Source organism: Lithobates pipiens, unplaced genomic scaffold (assembly GCF_037356315.1).
Source record: "Lithobates pipiens isolate NorthernLeopardFrog02 unplaced genomic scaffold, aLitPip1_a1.2 Scaffold_13, whole genome shotgun sequence".
Lineage (NCBI taxonomy): Eukaryota > Metazoa > Chordata > Amphibia > Anura > Ranidae > Lithobates > Lithobates pipiens.
In genome coordinates, this window is record NW_027507718.1 from 259,568,208 (window position 1) to 259,587,803 (window position 19,596).

At 35.9% G+C, this 19,596-nt stretch overlaps 1 protein-coding gene across 1 annotated transcript in view; it reads left to right on the top strand.

Annotated features, from left to right (window-relative positions):
* The window catches only part of GRID2 (glutamate ionotropic receptor delta type subunit 2), a 1,483,303-nt gene extending 1,472,977 nt beyond the window's left edge, over nt 1-10,326 (top strand). Inside the window, exon 16 of the mRNA XM_077476559.1 lies at nt 6,265-10,326. Within this exon, the coding sequence (XP_077332685.1) occupies nt 6,265-6,687 (423 nt within the window). The 3' untranslated portion in view covers nt 6,688-10,326. The remainder of the gene's footprint in view (nt 1-6,264) is intronic.
* The last annotated feature ends 9,270 nt before the right edge of the window (nt 10,327-19,596 follow it).

The window sequence follows — 19,596 nt, forward strand, 5'->3', positions numbered from 1 at the left end:
AAATGTAGTAGTAATACACTGTGTGCACTATTATTAGGCAAATTAGTATTTTGACCAAATCATTTTTATGCCTATTGTCCAACACCAAGCTGTATACACTTGAATGCTTATTGGACTTAAGCATATCAGGGGACGTGTATTTGTGTAATGAGGGAGGGTGGGACCTAGGAAGATCAACATATTAATATTATATTAAGGTGTGCATAATTATTAGGCAGTTTCTTTTGCTCTGGCAAAATGGGCCAAAAAAGAGATTTAACTGACTCTGAAAAGTCCAAAATAGTAAAAAGTCTTTCAGAGGGATGCAGCATGCATGAAATTGTTAAGATATTGGGATGTGATCACAGAATCATCAAACATTTTGTTGCAAATAATCCTCTTGGTTCGCAAGAAACATGTTGAGAAAAGAACACACAAAATAACTGCCCAAGAATTGAGAAGAATCAAAGATGAAGCTACCAGGAAAACATTATCCTCCAGTGCTATTATATTCCAGAACTGCAACCTACCTAGAGTGCCCAGACACACAAGGTGTTCCGTGCTCAGAGACATGGCCAATGTAAGTATGGCTGAAACCCAACCACCTCTGAACAAGACACATAAGTTGAAACATAAAGACTGGGCCAGGAAATATCTGAAGACAGATTTTTCAATGATTTTATGGACTGTTGAGATGAGAGTGACTCTTGACGGATCAGATGGATGGGCTTGTGGCTGGATCAGTAAAGAGCACAGAGCTCCACTTCCACTCAGACACCAGCAAAGTGGAGGTCAGGCACTAGTATGGGCTGGTATTATTATATATGAAATAGTTGGACCTTTTTGGTTTAAAAATAGACTCAAAATCAACTCAATAAATTTGAAACTTACTGCCAGTTTTTAGAAGACACTTACTTCAATTAGTGGTACAGGGAAAAGTTTGCATCTTTCAAGAAGACCATGATATTTATGCAGGACAATACTCCATCACACGCATCAAAGTACTCCACTGTGTGGCTAGCCAGTAAAGGCCTTAAAAATTAAAGAATAATGACACCTTCCTCATCTGACCTAAACCCTATTGATAACTTGTGGGCCCTTCCTAAACGGGAGATTTATGGTGAAGGAAAACAGTACACCTCTCTGAACAGTGTCTGGGAGGCTGTGGTAGCGGCTGCACAAAAAGATGATCGTCAACAGATCAAGAAACTGACAGACTCTGTGAATGGAAGGCTTATGACTGTTACTGAAAAGAAGGGTTGCTATATTGGATTTTTTTTTTTTTTAAATGTCAGAAATTTTTATTTGTCAATTTTAAGTCGTTTGTTTATTATTCTCACTTTAACAGATGAAAATAAACAAGTGAGATGGTGATAATTCTACACGCTAATAGTTCCCCAATAATTGTGCACACAGATATTCTCCTAAGAAAGGCAAACCCTTACTTTTACTTTCTTAAATATTCAGGTTTGAGGTTTATTAACATTTTGGATTGCCCGAGAGCACTGTAGTTGTTCAATAATTAAATGTATCCTCAAAAATACAACTTGCCTAATAATTGTGCATGCAGTGTATATCTTTTTCAAAATGAAATAGGGACACAAATTAAAATAGTTCATAGAAAAGTTCTGTGCATTTTTAATTTGTATCTTTTGAGAATAACCTTAGAAGTGTTTAGCATATTTGAAGTAATTTCTTTAAAAAAAAAAGAGTTTGCACAAGTCATGAACCTATCTAGAAATATACTCCATTTGGTTTCTGCTCTCAGAGATAGAGTTGAGATGGATGTAAAAATATTAGAGACCATCAAAACAGTTTACAGTGCCTTGAAAAAGTATTCATACCCCCTGAAATTTTCCACATTTTGTCATGTTACAACCAAAAATGTAAATGTATTTCATTGGGATTTTATGTGATAGACTAACACAAAGTGGCACATAATTGTATCAATAAATTGATATTACTTTATTGAATATTTTTCCCTTTTTTATAAAATCATGTGTTGCCTATAAAGTCCACCTAGAGGAACCCCTTTTTTCTTTTTCTATTGTGAAACTTGGATGTGGCACACAACAAAGCACTTTACTTGCCATTCGCTCCTTTTTTGCTCTACAGTTATTACTGGGTCTGCCTCTACACTGTATCTAAAAAATGCAGCATAAAATGAAGGACATATTGAGAACTAATGCCATTACATTATTTCCTGAAACAAAAAGTGGGAGTTTGGGACATTAAATGAGGTGTGTGGGATCACACAGCTCCATGCCTATCTATAGTAAAGAAAAATAGGGTTTGGGACTTTAAATCAAGTAGATCTAGCATAACTAAAAGAAGAGTCAATGTAACAAGACATGTTTTATAACATGACATAGCAATATGAGTAAATACATAGTAAATAAGCATAACAATCACATATTATTGACCAGATCTTCATAAAAGCAATCATAGCAACTCGGAGATGACATATTGAGATATTGGACAATTGTCTATAGTAAAGAATCACTTGAAAACAGAGCTTTTGCTCTGTTTGCTCCATACAGAGCTCCATCCTATGTGTCTTCCTGACCAGTGGACATTTGTTGCCTGGCACTCACTGATCAGCTTCTGCTGTGATAAATCACAGCAGAAGTGACGCACCGGCGACGTTTTTGCGCTCCACCTACCCGGAAGTGTAGAATCACATATATATATATATATATATATATATATATATATATATATATATATATATATATACAGAGAGAGAGAGAGAGAGAGAGAATCAGGGGCGGATCCAGAGTCTAGTCTCAGCAGGGGCACTGCCCGAAAATAAGGTGTTGCTTACAGAACTGAATTTAACATATCATACAGTGTACAGAGGTCAATAGTATGTAGCAAAGGACTAGGTGTCACCTGGGGGGTCAGAATGGCACACACTGGGGGGGGGTCAGAGGGGCACAAACCAGGGGGCTGGGAGGGCAAACACTGGGGAGGTCATAATGACACACTTCAGGGGTCAGGAGGGCATTCACGGGGGGATCAGTAGGGCAGACACCAGGGGGCTGGGAGGGCAGAAGGACACACCAGGGAAGGTCAAGAGGGCACACATCAGGGGGTCAGGAGGGCATACACTGGAGGATTGGAAGGGCACACACCAGGGGGCAGTCACAATGCTTTAATGAGCCCAATTTCTCACTGTGCTTAATGAACAGATGATGCAATCACATTTGTCAGCTAACAGCACCTCTATGCTAAGCTGCAGACTTAGCATAGAGGTGCCTGTAAACTAATCCACAATATACTGCTAGATGATTTTTTTACCTTCAGGAAGGCCCATTCTCTCAATCCCTCTGCTCAGCTGCTCACACCTCCCTCTTCCAGGAGGGTGCAATCTCGGGGGTCAGGCACATCCCATCCCGACCAGTCAAGCAGCAGAAACCATGAGGATCACGTCCACTCAAGCAGCAGCAGTCTGCAGGAGAGAGGCTAGAAAACTGCTGGAGGAGGTACAGGGAGCAGAGAGTCCAGTGCCAATTTGTAATGGCTGTGAGTTGTCCCAACCGTGGCTCTGTCATTTCCCAGGGAGCGCTCTGTCTTGGAGACGGAGTTGGTCCCCCCTGTATACGCCCCTGTACAGGATTCTGCACACCTTGGCCGCACCGGAAGCAGTAAATCTGCTATGGGGCAATCAGCAAATGGTTTAACCTCTTTCTTTAATTGACCTTTTACAATTTAGCTCAGATTATGATAGAAATGTTATTACAATAACCTATATAATAATTTAATTGTGAAGGCATATATTTTTTGTGTCTTTGTTGAAGGCTTAAAATAATTTACAAAAAAAGTCTATTCTGTTTACAAAAAAAAACAGGCTAATAGAATAGAACATTATCTACATAATCATTGTTTCAAACAGGATGGAATATAATGTAGCAATTTTCTTCAAATTTTGAAAAGCAGATGCATTCAATTATTTTTACTTTGTATAATTTTATAAAATTAGCATTATTATAAATTAAAAAAATAACAAGCAACAATTTCATTTCTGGTAGTCATGTTTACACATCTTTCAATAATCATAATTCTATTTTCTTTAAAAACACAAAACTAAATGCAGCTGCAGTTTACATAGCTCTCCAGCATAGCTTTTCAAGTATTCATCATTATTAAAATGTGTGTCATCTATTTTATAAATATGCATTGAATGGCATATGTTTTTACACATCAGCAAGTATTGTAGTACATCCAATTCTTGTGTAGCTTGTTATTTTATTTGTTTTTGAGCAAACTCATACTGTTTCCACCTCATTTTGCTTTATTTGTAATTCCATGAAAATAAAGCATGCAGCATTGTGTAAGCTTGTCAAATAGATTCATACCTGTAAAAGCATCTGACAACAGAGGTAAGATTATGTGCCTCATAGTTAAAGATACAAAATGGAATTTCAGTGACATCTATTACAATCTGAAAATAGGATAATAAACGCACAAATTTGGAAAGTACAGCAAAGACATCTAAGGGAATGACTATGGACTAAATGGAAAATAACCCTCTGCACATTGCTGTGCATAAATTCAGTATTTGTTACTTAGGCCTATTACATGTTCCTATAAAATTTATATCTAGTTTCTATTTTTTTTTTTTTATAAATGCATTCAGCTTTGAGAATGCAATGTTTATCTCTTTTAAATATTAAACTGCTTATTATTTCATACCTTTTTAAATAATAAACTATTGCATACTATTTCATACTTCGTAGCTATATGTACACGTATTGTCCATGCTCTTGTGTTCAAGAACTTCTTAAATCCTGTTCAGACAAATTTGAGTTTATGGTATTCAGAGGGCTTTGATTTAGTAAAGTAGGAAATGTTGTTGTTGTTGTTTGTTGGTTGTTTATTTGCACATTATGGGAGGATTAAAGAAAAAATAGCATCAATAAGATCAGTAAACAGCCCTTCTTTATTTAGCACATGAATTCCACAGCATCATTATTGAAGGACAAAAGCTTATAGCAAATACAGCTGTTAATGGTCAAGTTAATGACCAAGTCTAAGGCTGCCCATACATTTTTTTTTTTCACCCGGCTAAACCAATTCTCCTATCCACTCACGAAACTGAACCATTTGCCCCATCCACAAATTCAAAGTAGATGGGGGAATCCTACCCACTGTGCAATTTTTGTATGACAGTGGGGAGACTCACCCCCCCCCCCCCCTCTAATACACTGGCTGCGGTTCTGATTGAGCTGAAATTTTTTCAACATTTCCATTCCTGAGAAGTTAATGAATAGATCAACTTCTCAGGAATGGGAATAGACATACAAAATTCAGCTGATTCCTCCTAAACCAACCAGATTTAGGCCAGCTTATGTTTTGGGATCTTTTTCTGGATTTCTGGGTTGGTGTTGCCTGCTTATTAATAGATGATGGTCGCCTCTGAGAAAGAATTTGATTTTGTAACCAGTACATAAACAATAGCTGTTGAATTATGATTGGTTGTTGTGGACAAAGAGAAGACCTGTTGTGTTTGCAAAATGATGTGTGTTCATTTGCGTTAAATTACAATTTAACAATTAAAAATAAGAGTAATAGCTTAATGCATTTTATATACTCTTTTGTTCACAACTGCTTAGCCACAGTCCTCAGCTGTTTGCCATGTTCCATATTAATTGAATCAAATATTTTCTACAGTGAAAGAACTTTAAATAGAGTTATTCCTCATAAAAATGATTCTGAAAGCTGTAACTTGTATATCCTCTCCAAAAAGGCATCTGGACCTTGCGATGACTCAACATGGGTATCCATGAAGCCCATCAGCTTATTAGAATGTCAGGAGTAATGAACAATAATTGTAATTGTTTTCTGGTAAACCTGTGGGCTCTTTAACCAATACAGATTCTTGACTTTGGTACATAGACCTTTAGCAAATGCTGAAGCCAGGTCTGTTTGGTATACATTAGGTGGCACTGACACTGCCCATAAAACACTATAGTAAGTGGGAGTATCTTTGCACAGGGGTGCCTTTGTCAACATCTATTCACATTGTAACAACAACCCACAGTGGGCATATGCTCAAGAAGGTGGGTTGGCTGTAAGGTTGATTGAACCCTTTGCTCAGTATCAGCACAGCTGAAATGTACCTGCATCACACAATGCACGTGGCAAATAGGGTTAGGCGTTTCACTGTGGATTTGTGTACATGATAAAATTACTTACAGATTTGTGTCTGATTAGGCCCAGCATGATATGTTTTAAGGTTCCTATTGAATACTGTGCATTTCCCTCTCTTTCTCTTTTTACCAGGATGACAAAGAAATTGACCTGGAACATCTCCACCGACGTGTAAACAGCCTGTGCACTGATGATGAAAGCCCTCATAAACAGTTTTCCTCTTCATCAGTTGATTTAACTCCGCTAGACATCGACACGTTGCCAACGCGGCAAACTCTGGAGCAAATAAGTGATTTCAGGAACACTCATATAACCACTACAACCTTTATACCAGAGCAGATACAGACACTTAGCCGTACCTTGTCAACGAAAGCTGCTTCTGGTTTCTCTTTTGGCAATGTACCTGAGCACCGAACTGGTCCCTTCAGGCACAGGGCACCCAATGGTGGATTTTTCCGAAGTCCAATTAAAACTATGTCATCTATTCCATACCAGCCAACTCCCTCTCTTGGGCTCAATCTTGGCAACGATCCTGACCGAGGTACCTCTATATGAGCCTTAGGGAGCCCTCATCATTGTTTTGTTCTGGGACTCTCTTTGCCAGGAGCATCTGTAAAATTATGAGACTAACATGGATGTATTTTTTTATATCCAAATTATTAATAACAATTTTTGACTCCTCACTTTATTCTTCCTTGATCCTTTGTCTGTAAATGTGTTTTAGAAATTCTAAATTCACTTCACTGGCTCACTTATTGTTATTTTTTTTGTATTATTCTTCTGTTTGGAATGTTAAAGTATTATGATTCTCCATTGGTTTGACACATACATCTGCAATAACTGAAATTGTTTGCATTGTTTACTGATTCTCCTATGTACTCTGCTGCTGCTGTGTCCTTTAACTATGGACCAAAGGCTAACCCCTGCAGTATAGAACAAAAAAACAACCTATTCAGGCCGAAAGATAAAATAATGCAATTTTGTAGGACTACAACAAGCCATTACTATGCCAGTAAAGAATACATTTAAACATATTTTGCACTGTAGCAGTGCATTTGTAAAATAGTCCATTACCATTATGTTTTTTCTTTTTAATGTACAGCATATTTTTGGTACAAACGTCCATCACATTATATACTTGTATGTGTATGAATGTATGTATGCTAGAAAGTGTATGCATACATGTTCTTATGCATTGTGGATTGAGTCAGAACCTAAATAATGGACATTATTCTTTTATAACATCATAAAATTACTTAATAGCATACTTTCAGACTTATTAACAGATCATATCTCTGTACGGCAAACTATGGAGGAAATCGGTCAAAGTTATTCTATTTTTTTCTGTTGCTTGTTTTTTTTTGTCTTTCTTTTTTTCAGAAACTGATAATCAAATTACAATTGAAATGCCTTAATAGAACAGAGCAAAACCAGGGTATGTGCTTGAACCCAATAAAACCCCAGTGGAAACAGGGAGCTTTAGACTGTTGAGGAAACCCCCTAAATCATCAATGGTACTACTAGTACTAGTAGTTTTGGGTAACATGTTTACCTTTGCATGACAAAATGTGAGCAAATTTTTTGCTGTTTTGTGATGCATTGCTATGCTATAGTTTCCTTCGCCTTCTTCTCTTCAGTCTTGCAGCTTGAAGTGTCCCTTTACTGACATTAAATCTAAACAAACTAACACGCAATCAGTGTCTGATCTTAACTTTATTCTATACCTCCTGTCAGAGCCTCCTCAAAATCCTGGTTCTTCCTAGTATGGAGAACGAGTGACATGCCCCCTGCCTCCTGTAATGCAGTGTTCAGGCCCAGAGCTCTATCACTTGGAGAATTAGAATTACTTTAGGTACGCTGTAAGATGATTTGGAGGCTCCAGTTGCAGGTATGGTCTGTGTGTACATTTTTGCTTTAAATTTTCAGGCAGAGGTTTAAATAGTGGAAATGTATTTTTGACAGTGTTTGAGTATGAGAAGGTTGTTAGGGAAACCTTTTACACTTTGGGCCACATTTATTTAGCCTGACCTAATACTGTCTTGAGCAGTGATTGTTTTCTCTTGGGGCAAATTAATGTTCACTTGCTTGCGCAACCTAGCAAACGCACACACACACACATACAGAGAAGAATATATACACATACATATACACATTGATGGTAAATCCCTGGTATGTAGCTCACAAGTTAAGTGTCAGGAAACAATAACTGAAATTCATATGTAGCAACATATTGTTCAGTTGTATAATAGTATAATAAATGAGTGAACTTACAAACAAATACATTTAAAATCATTTTATTTAAAGGGAAATGATAATGGTTTTGGATCATTTTTTCTTGTTTAAAAGTTTTTAAACTAAAGTTTCTTTTCTTTACTATTTATATAAAATATTCATATTAGACATTCAATACAGGGTGCTCACGTGATATAGAATTCACAGAGCGCTATGGGTTTTGTGAACAAAGAGCAGTTAGACTTTAGACTCTTTCTCAATCTCTGATCTATAAGGCCCCATCTAAACTAGAAAGTCTGGAGACACATGGATTTTCATCGGAGCGCATATGAAAAACCTATCAGATATGAAAAGTAGCCTAGAGCACCACATTATGGCTAACAATGTAAAAAAACATCCCTAGCAATATTTCATATTTACCTGAATAAAGAAAAAGAAAAATATTTTTTAAATGTAAATACAGAAATTATAAACAAAACCACTATGAATTCCCTTTGACTGAGTATTACATGCACTGTCTGCTTTGGGTGCATAGCTTCAAGCTCCTTCATGGCTGCAAGCTCCTTCAGGTATATACTGTATACATGCACACATGTCTGAGCAATGTATAGCCCCACAATTCTTAATTAATGCTCCATTTATAATTATTTTTAAGGATTTTGCATTATAGGAATATATTTTGAACTAAATATAGTGTTTCCCGATTGCATCTATATTTTTAGGTGGCAAGAATAAAACAGTAAAGAATCAAACACAAATATACAAAAATAATTATTTATTTTATAAGCAGATAAATAAAGTAGGTTCAGTAATATTCAATATAAAATGTTAATCTTTATTTAATTGGGACTGATTTACTAAATGAGTACCGATTTACTAAGTGAGTAGAGGTGATTTACATATCAAAGGTTCTGTTTTTGCTAGCAGGGGTTTGGCTGGTTGAAGAAAACACGGCTTCATCTTACTTATTAATGTCAGTGAGCATTCACTTGACAAAGTGAATAATGTCAACTCCTTTACTAAAACAGCCCCTTTGTCGTGACAGACATTTAAATGTAAACATTTATATAAGAATAAATATACATAATAATTAAAGGAAAAACAAAGGCAACATTAAAATTCCATGTAGTGTTGCAAACGTTTATTTCTATAATTCTTTTATCACCCAAAGGAGATGGGTGGGCACGTTTTAATACCTCTAGATATTAGCATATTTTTCACACACATGCTTTTCAGATTTAGCACATAAGGTATCCTTGCTGCATCCTTGGTGATTGACAGCATGTGACAAAATTACAACATTAGTAAATCAAGTAAGTCCCTGGCCATTTCAGTTCCTTATTGCGCAGCCATTTTGAGAATGTGCAAACTTTCTATCATAGCTTAGGAAAAATAGAGCCCAATTTTCCAATGTCACTTCCCCATTATGCATAGCACATAACCATGGACTGCACACACAAGGCATGTATGTGTGTAAGTAATTCATCATGGCCCATGCAATAAAGCTTTAGTATAAACTAAATACAAAAAAAGTATTATATAAGCAGAAGTATATACCTTATAGAATTCTAATAAAAAATTGTAATTTTTATATCATCTGTCATTTTCAAAAAATGTTAAATATTAGTGCAATTTTTTAATTGTGTAGTATGCTGGCATCTTAACTGATATTTGGCGGAGAGCTAAGTATGTTGGGTACATAAGTGTTTTAACCTTTTTTAAATTATAAAATACTGATAATGATAAAGTATTAATGCAAGTAGGGAAGTATCATAAAGAGCAAAAAGTATAAAAAGTTATAAGGCATCTGTGTTACTCTCCAACACCACTGTCAATGTTAAATGCCATCTTAGATAATATACCACTTAAAGAGAATTTTTATAATCACAGATGTCATTTTATGTTTACTATACAGCTATATATATAGGCTGTATGGAACTTTAAAAAGTACAAGTACCATATATATATATATATATATATATATATATATATATATATATATATATATATATATATATATATATATATATATATATATATATATCATTTTTTTAAATGTGTGTGTTTCAAACTGAACACAGTAAGGTTGCCTTAAATACCTATAGCATACTGGTTTGTCACCTATACTCTATATGTGATTAATTGGTGAAATTCATTATATCAATGAAAAGTGTTATTCTTGACACTGAAGGTGATACTTGATTTTTAAAACTGAAACCCAAATAGTTACATATTATACATGTGGCCTGTAAGATGCTGAAAGAGGGACGAGTGAATATATTCTTATGTAAAGTGAATCAACAAATGGGAAGCATTGCTTGGTTACTTGATAAATCAACAATGTATTAACAATACGTGGTTAAATCTCTCAGTAGTAAAGACATGCAATTACCCATGTAGCCCAAGCCTAAAAGACAGTAAAAAGGGTCAGAACAATGTAAAACAAAAATCTAGAACAATGCAAAACATATTCACTACATCTTAATTTGACTCTGTTACTCTGCAATTTACTTATAGGGGAAGCAGTTTATATTTTCTTGTGGCAGTTGCCGTTCAACAGCTCCAAGACCACATGCTAATTTTGAAGTAGTTTTGTCACAACAAAGCTTAATAAATTCAAATATATGACTTTGGGGGTGAAGTGCAACAGCAAGTTTGGGGCAATTGAACCTGCCCCTTTCACAGGTAAGCTCCATATAACACAGTCTATTTAAATGTATTTTCAGATGGTTTTGTTTAAATAATCATCTGAAAAGGAGGAATGAGTTTTCCAAATGCTATAAAACACACTAATTGTAATCATACCAGCCTCTCCTTTTCCTTCTTTAATGTTGCATAATATAATTTTTAAAGCATACCTAAACTCAAAAGCAAATATTGACTATAATGCAACGTAATCATTTCTAGATGTGGTGTCTGTATACTTTTTTACATTTTTTTTAGGCTAAGAACATTTTCAGCAAGTAAAGAAAATAATTGTTGATCTTTCCAGAATTGCAATGCCTTTTCACATTCTGAGAGCTGAAAAGGAAGAACAAATATCTCTATATTTATTGTGCAAACTACTAGTTCCATCATCTATTATGGAAAGGAAACAAAAGGCAAACATGTATGAAGTATAGCTGGCGTGACAATTATAGATACGACAGAGGAATTAGTCAAATTACTAAGGGACCAGAAGTGTGTTATTTGCACAATTACTAGGTGAAAATATAGGGGAAAAGCCCTGGAAAAAAAAGCGGCCACAACACAATTGTCTGTCTTATTGGCCAATAGGAATGTAGGGGGATGCAGGAATGCTCCATCACTACCAGGAATCAGAATGTCCCAACATTTGGGAAGATACTCCAGAAAGTATCCTAAATTAAGTAGCCACATTTTTATGAATTACTGGAAGGGTGTTATTATTTGCTTTGGTTTTGTACTTTTTGGAGAGTAATAGCCAAACTAAGAAAAATATAATTTGATACAATTTATACATTTCACTCTTCCATGGTCAATATCAATGCACGGGTCATTTGTGCATTTTTGCATCACAGATGAATAAATTAGAAACTCATGTATCTTCTTAGCCAGCCATTTTCCTTTGGCAAGAGAAATAGATTTTATTTAATAGTAGGCTGTCACATCACTTGGGCTCAAAAAACAGCCATGAGATTGCCTGTATAATGGAAATGGCCAAGGTCCTTATACTCCCAGTGGCTGAAATGCTGCTGAAAACTTGAATAATTTTTTATTTTTTTTGCCAGGTGCTATCCTCCTATATCATCCTAACTGTCGTGCCTGACATTGCTAAAGATTTAGTGTACAACAACACTATCATTTGTTTTATTGTAAAACTGTACGTGCTTGCATGACATTCACCAAATCATGGGTAGCAATTTATTATTCATAATTATTAGGACAATTATAAAAATTCATTAACTGGCCAGAGCTCATTGTGCCCTTTGGACTATTTTTATGGCATTACATTTGTGTTAATTCAACCTTCATTTGGATGTTTTTTTACAACCTTTTCTGATGTTCTCTAATTGTCTAAAATACCATGAAAAAATGATTTCCCACCAGGTTTATTGGGGAACATTTTTTCTTCCACACATGGTATTGTAGCTTAGTAATTAGTAGTATTAATGTAAATTCAAATAAAACATTTTTTAATGAGTGCATTTTTATTTAAAAAAAAAAGACTACTAGAGTTAAGGTATATAAGAAATATATTAAACATAAGAGTAAAATTTTATATTTACATCATAGACTCCCCTCAAAGCGTAATTGGTTATGGGAAAGATTTTAAACCCATTAAACTCTAATGCTTCCAAAAGTAGGAACCTTAATAGCTCTGCAATCAGGATTTTTCATAAGCATTGCTAGATTTTTAAACATTTCTGTAAAACTACCAAAAATCTTGCATTGTTTCAAATTGTTATTATGTAAAAAAAAAAATGAAAATAAAAATTCTAAGCATTGTTTCAGCATTAGAATGTAGGGGAACTGAATATGTATAAAACCGTAAGGTCAAATATACTAATTATGTACTATTATGTTTAATGCTTAAAATTAATCTTGATGCTTTTTAATATCAATTGTGCAAGGCTTTAATTTGCTATCCTTTTATGTTTAGAATCCCAGCTAAGGGATATTTGTCAGTGACATGATATTACCTCATACACCTTGTTTGATATTTGTATCACCTCACTTTAAGGATGAGTTCTAATACTATATCTGGTGGGATGATGCTCATATTTTGTATTGTAAACACGTATTGTAGTTTTACATGAGACTTTCTGATGTGAGAACTGCAAAGGGCTTCTGAATATAAGAACTTAACTTAAATGGCTTACTTAATAACATTGAGTGTGCTTTAATTCAGAGTAGCCAGTCAGGGTAAAACTTTAGGCAGTACAAACTTACAGAGGCACTGGTGATCTGAAGAGCTCAAGGTGTTCACTTACCATACAACCAGCTGTAAGGATGTAGAACAATGAGCCTATGTTATCTTGGATTGACCTGCTATCTTGAACTGGGTTTACATGAACAGCCAAATTACTAAATTTTTTAATAGGTAGGCACCAAATAGGATTTTTATATAACACATTAAACAGAGAAAATGGCAGGAGCTGATCTAACATATGTTCTTGGCACTCAAAAAAAATTAGAAGTTGGAAAACAGCTTTGTACCTTTCAAATATAAATAATACCTCCACCTGTGAGGGGGCAATTTTTTGTTGTTTGTTTTAGAAAATTAATTCTTAGTGGTTGCACTGTTAATCGGAAAATATTTACCATTAATCTGATTATATAAAACCAACCCAATACGATTTCAGTGTAATCAGTGTACCCACCGCAAACCATAATTTTTTTAATTGTTACTCTTTTTGCACAATGCTAATCTGATTGGTTGCTGTCAGTTAAAGCACATTTATGATTACTTAACCACACCATGTTATTAATTAAGTCTCCACGTGCTCCATTAATTCATTAAATGAATGATACGGATGACAGCAATGATTGTGTCTACTTTTAAATGCAGCTGTTTACTTGTAAAAATATTAATATCTCTACAACGTCTGTCTGACATGGTTTATTTTAGTTTTGTTAAACATGATGATTTATTCCTAAAACAGGAGACATTATTTTTCATCTTTATAAGTTTCCTAATTTGCTTTTAGTAAACTGTAAAAAAAATTAAAATTAAAAATAAAAATATATATATTCTTCATACATATTTTTGAAGCTGGTTCTCCAGGGTGCATCTTGTACTGTCAATGCTTTTGTACTAAATCTTCAAATATTGTCTACTGTGTAAGGCAGATCAGTTTCTATTCTAATCATGCAAAGGCCATTTCGTTTCTAAGGGTACAAGTGTCTGAAAGCATGCACATCTTGTTTCCCCTCGCGACATCCTTTGTCTCATGCATATCGGATTAAAAAAAAAAGAAAACAAAAAAATGATAATAAAGCTATGTAGAGACATGCCAGATGTTGCAGTGAAATTTAGCAAAAATGAAATAACTGTTAGACATGTACAGTATTTAAAATAGGCCTATTTTGATGTGTTGCCTATTTAAAAAAATAAAAATACAGAAAACATTTTTGGAGGCCTCCGTTACAAGTGGCAGAGCTTTCTGTGTATAATTTGTCTAAATGATTTGTCTAATAAAATTGTTTTCAAAATGTCTCCTCTTTTTTTTCTTGCTTAGTATTATATGTGCTATTCTATTCACTATCATATTTTAATAAATGTGCAGTTTACTTTTGATTGTACTGCTTATGCTTAAGCCAGCCATAGGCAGGTTCAGCAGTAACTGTCCGAGATTCGAACTACTGTATGTATGGGCAGGCCGAATATACCCAAGTTGATCAATCAGCTTGGGTACAACCAGCTTGCAAAATTTTACATGCAATTATTGCTAGTAATAATAATCACTGTGTTCTCCTGACAGGGTGACCCCCACCCCCAGGAGAACACAATAGCACCACAGGAGGGATTCCCCTGTCAACAATGTCTGTGTTGATGGGGGAATTCATCCACTTTCTTTCCTGCAACCCGTGGTTGCAGTGAAAAAAATTGCTTCGTATAAGGCCAACCTTAGAGTGCCCACCAGACAACTGTGGCAAATGGCAAAAGTGCTGGTAGGTGTGAAAGCACCTTTGAGTCAGTTAATTTAATTAAAGGACAAACTGTCCCCTGCATTGATCTCAGTGGACACAATAATAACCCCCTGTACTGGTGTTTGTGACATCCTGTATTAGTGTCAGTGCTATATCAAAATAAATTAATAAAATTACATACACAGTACAAAAGCCTGGACTATTAAGCACTTTCCTTATAATTAGTGTTAGTGATGCAGTAATTACCCCCAGTATTTTTGTCAGCGATATTAATCACCATCATGTGTCAGTTACCACAATAATAACTTCCAGCAGGGATAAGCCAAACACCCCCCTGTTCGGTTCACATCCAGAACATTTGAACAGGCAAAAAATTTGTTTGAACACGCAAACACCATTAAAGTCTATGGGACACATGAAAAATCAAAAGTGCTAATTTTAAAGGTTAATATGCAATTTATTGTCATACAAAGTGTTTGCTGACCTGGGTCCTGCCCCAGGGGACATGTATCAATGCAAAAAAAGGTTTTAAAAACATCTCTTTTTTCGGGAGCAGTGATTTTAATAATGCTTAAAGTGAAACAATAAAGGTATAGTATTCCTTTAAATTTCATACCTGGGGGGTGTCTATAGTATGCCTGTAAAGTGGTGCATGTTTCCCTTGTTTAGAACAGTCCGAGAGCAAAATTACATTTCTAAAGGAAAAAAAGTCATTTGTAGTACTAGCGCTAGTGTTGGCTATTAATGAATTGTCGGTCCTGACAATTCACATAAAAGTCATTGAAAGTCATTGAAAAATAAAAAATAAAAAATGTGTGGGGGTCCCTTCAGGTCTGGTATGGATATAAAGGGGAACTCAGCTCCAAAATAAAAAAATGGCATGGGGTTCCCCCCAAAAATCCATACCAGACCCTTCAGGTCTGTATTTTAAAGTGAACTCCACACCAAATTTAAAGAAAAAATGGCATTGGGTTCCCCCAAAAATCCACACCAGACCCTTATCTGAGCACGCAACCTGACAGGCTGCAGGAAAAGAGGGGGGACAAGAGAGCACCCCCCTCCTGAACTGTCCCAGGCCACATGCCCTCAACATGGGGAGGATGTCCCCGTGTTGATGGGGACAAGGGCCTCATCCCCACAACACTTGCCCAGTGGTTGTGGGGGTCTGCGGGTGGGGGGCTTATCGGAACATTCACCTGTCATGCGAATTGGATGTGGGGAATCCCACATCCAATTTTCATACATGTGAATCCAGCCTAATAGTCCAGCTTTAAGCAAAATCTATGTGCTATCCTCACAGCCTGATTGCACTGGTGCACATTCATGTTGAGAAGTTTTCTATAATCCCAAGATTTTTCTGGGTACCCAAGCAAAACGGTATACCAAACACAGTGGAACTGATTTACTAAAACTGGAGAGAGTGAAAAATCTGGTCTAGTTTTGCATGGTAGCCAATCAGCTTAACTTCATCTTGTTCAATTAAGATTTAACAGAAAAATCTGTTTTTGAACTCTCCAGTTTAAGTAAATTGCACTCTCCAGTTTAGATAAATCAACCCCACTTCTATCTTTGGCCAGGGTTGCATCCCACCTGATTCTAAACAGCGAAAAACATTTAATAAGGATCTGAGCAACTCAAACAATGTCTAAAATTTATGGACAATGTCATGTGGCATGGTCATGGTTTGGCATTTTTCCATGCCTCCATCTCTCCTCTCTTTAGTTGGTTCCAAAAACCAAGATCACACTGCTTCTGCTACACATATGCTGTTTAAATAATTAACCATATAAAGGGTAGCACTTAATTGCTTCATAAGTGAATAATTCTACTCAATAACATAAAAATACAACAAGAGTCAAAAAGAAAGTATATAAGAAAAGTTCAATATGACTTTTATCCCAACATCAGAAATAAGAATCACTGTTTTTCAAAGTGACTCTTCTTTTAAAATGAATCTATGCCGTCACCACTTATACTCAAAAGTGTAGTTGCACACTCACCAGAGGTGTTTGATCCATTTTCACAGGTAGGTCAAGCTTCAATTTTTTCCCTCAAAGGCACTTATTACCTCGCAATAGACTTCAATATCTTACTCCATTTGAATGGTAATTCACTCATATGACAACAAAGCAGGAGACATGATTTAAAATATAATTGTGTAGTATTTATTAAGAACAGTGGATCAGTAAAAATCAATGGTTACACTCACATGTATGGGTGCATGGAACTGACACCAGTGTATGCAGTGTGTGTGGGTAAACTCACTCTGCTACACCTGTCACTAGCCTGCGTGCACTCCAAGTCTCGCTCCCAGCCCATGTGTGATGTCATACAGGACCTGGAAGTAGCGGTCCTATGATTCTACATACATTTTACTAAGGATGACCTCTTCAGGAAGTGCTGAGCCACCATTTCCAGTTAGATTTATATCACAGAAGGATTATTCTGATTGGTTGTCCAATGAAAAATGTAGGGTAAATGTGTTAATTATTATATGGGCTACTCAATCACAGTTCCCACTCAAGCAGTACATTCTGTTGCAGCAATAAGGCACAGATACAAAAACTTCAAATTAACTTACAAATAAAAATTTAATTATACATCACTAGTGCACACACTAAATTTCTTATATGGTTCTTATATGGTATTATTAAACTTCACCCCTTTTTTTTTTTGTTATTCCACCTAATTGGTAAACGAATCATCGTCTCCATCTAGTAGTAAAAACGTATATACTACTCTATTTCTAGCATTTGTAAATTGTATTCAGTGAAAACTGGAGCTCCTTAAAGGTGTTCAACCTTTGTAATTAGTGATCCACTGAAATATAGTTCCAATTCCTATTGTTTAGAAATGAAAAATAAAATGGGTATTCTATTTCCAAAAGAGGGGGAGGTTTTACATGCTGTTTAGAGATGAGCTGCATGTCCTCTGCACCCATCTCTAACTGAACTCCAGCTCCTGCTCCTATTTTATTTCAATGAGTTTCATGGCTGGGTTATTCCTGCCCCGCAGCTTATGGAAAACAAAGAGGAGAGCAGTGAAGGATGACCCAGACCACAGCTCATTAGAGTGAAAAAAAGGAACATGAGTTCAGAGTTTAGATAGAGATGGGGTAAGAGGATGACCAAGATCATGTCTAATGCTATTGCTCAAAGAGGCATGCAGTGCAGACCTTAATGACAATGCCAACACTGTGGCTACATCTCCCACAACAAGAGCCAGCAAAGTACTGAACAATAGCATACAGCAAACGAGGGGAAGCCTAAAACATACAGTGATTACGAGGAAAAGGAGACTACTTCAAAGCAAAGTACAGACGAAGTAACAGAATATCCTTTAGTGCAGTGGGTTTCATTTGCCAACTACCAAAACTTCTTTGCTAATGTCATTTCTTTCTTTCTCTAGACATATAGGTGTTGATGTACTAAAACTGGAGAGTGCAAAATCAGCTTCCAGGTTTATATGTCAAAGCTTAATTGAACAAGCTGAAGTTAGAAGCTGACTGGATACCATGCAGAGCTGCACCATATTTTGCACTCTCCAGTTTTAGTAAATCAACCCCGTAAAGTCTGATGTAGGACAAAAGTGGACTTATGATACATTACCATTTCTCTTTACATGTTGTTTTTATACTTTGAAACGTTATTAAAATATCAGTAAAATCAGTAAAGACCTTCTATTAGTATAATTCACCCAAAATACAACTCCCCACAAGACCTTTGATATTCAAAATCAGAGTCTCCAAACTGTGGCCCAGGGGCCAGATGCGGCCCTTTGCTTGCTTTTATTTGGCCCTTGGGGCACTATTGCATTCACTGTTACCAACAATGAGGCACAATTTATGCCTATGACATTAACAGTGGGGCACAATATAACTCAATGACACCAAAAATGTGGCACAATTTACCCAAGTTGCACTAACGATGGGGCACAATTCCTCCCAATGACACCAACGATCAAACACACTTCCTCCCAATGACACCAACAATAGGGAAAAGTTCCTCCCAATGACACTAACGATGGGGCACTATTTTTTCACACTGAAGTTGGGACCTTTTCTTCTCCTAATAGACACAGTCTGGCCCCACTAAAGTCTGAAGGAAAATCAACTAGACCTTTGTTTAGAAAGTTTGGAGACCCCTGTTCTAAATCCATACAAGGAACAAACTATTGGCCTCAATTTGACACAGATACCTAGATAGAATTTTAATTCCACCAGAAATTATTATACAGTAAGCTCCTATATATTGTTTGAAAACAGAACAGCCGCTCAGCAGATGAAGATCAGCAATGTGTCTCCAGGAAACAAGTTGCCTTAGCATTTACAGTATATACTGTATGTTAGAACTAGAAGTGTAATATATTGTAAGAACTGAGAGTGACATGTCATTTATGATCAAATTAATAATGACATTTTAGCAACTATACACTTGATTGGTGTAATGAGCTTTTCATGTTACTGTAGAACACTTCCATAGGGACTGCTGATGAACATGGATCCCCCATTCCTTCATTGTCACAAGCACCCAGAGTCAGAGAACATTCCATGACTTTGTTTTTTTTTTTGTTATTTATTTGAGGGTTAGTAACTTGGATGGGGATGGGAGGTTACAGCTT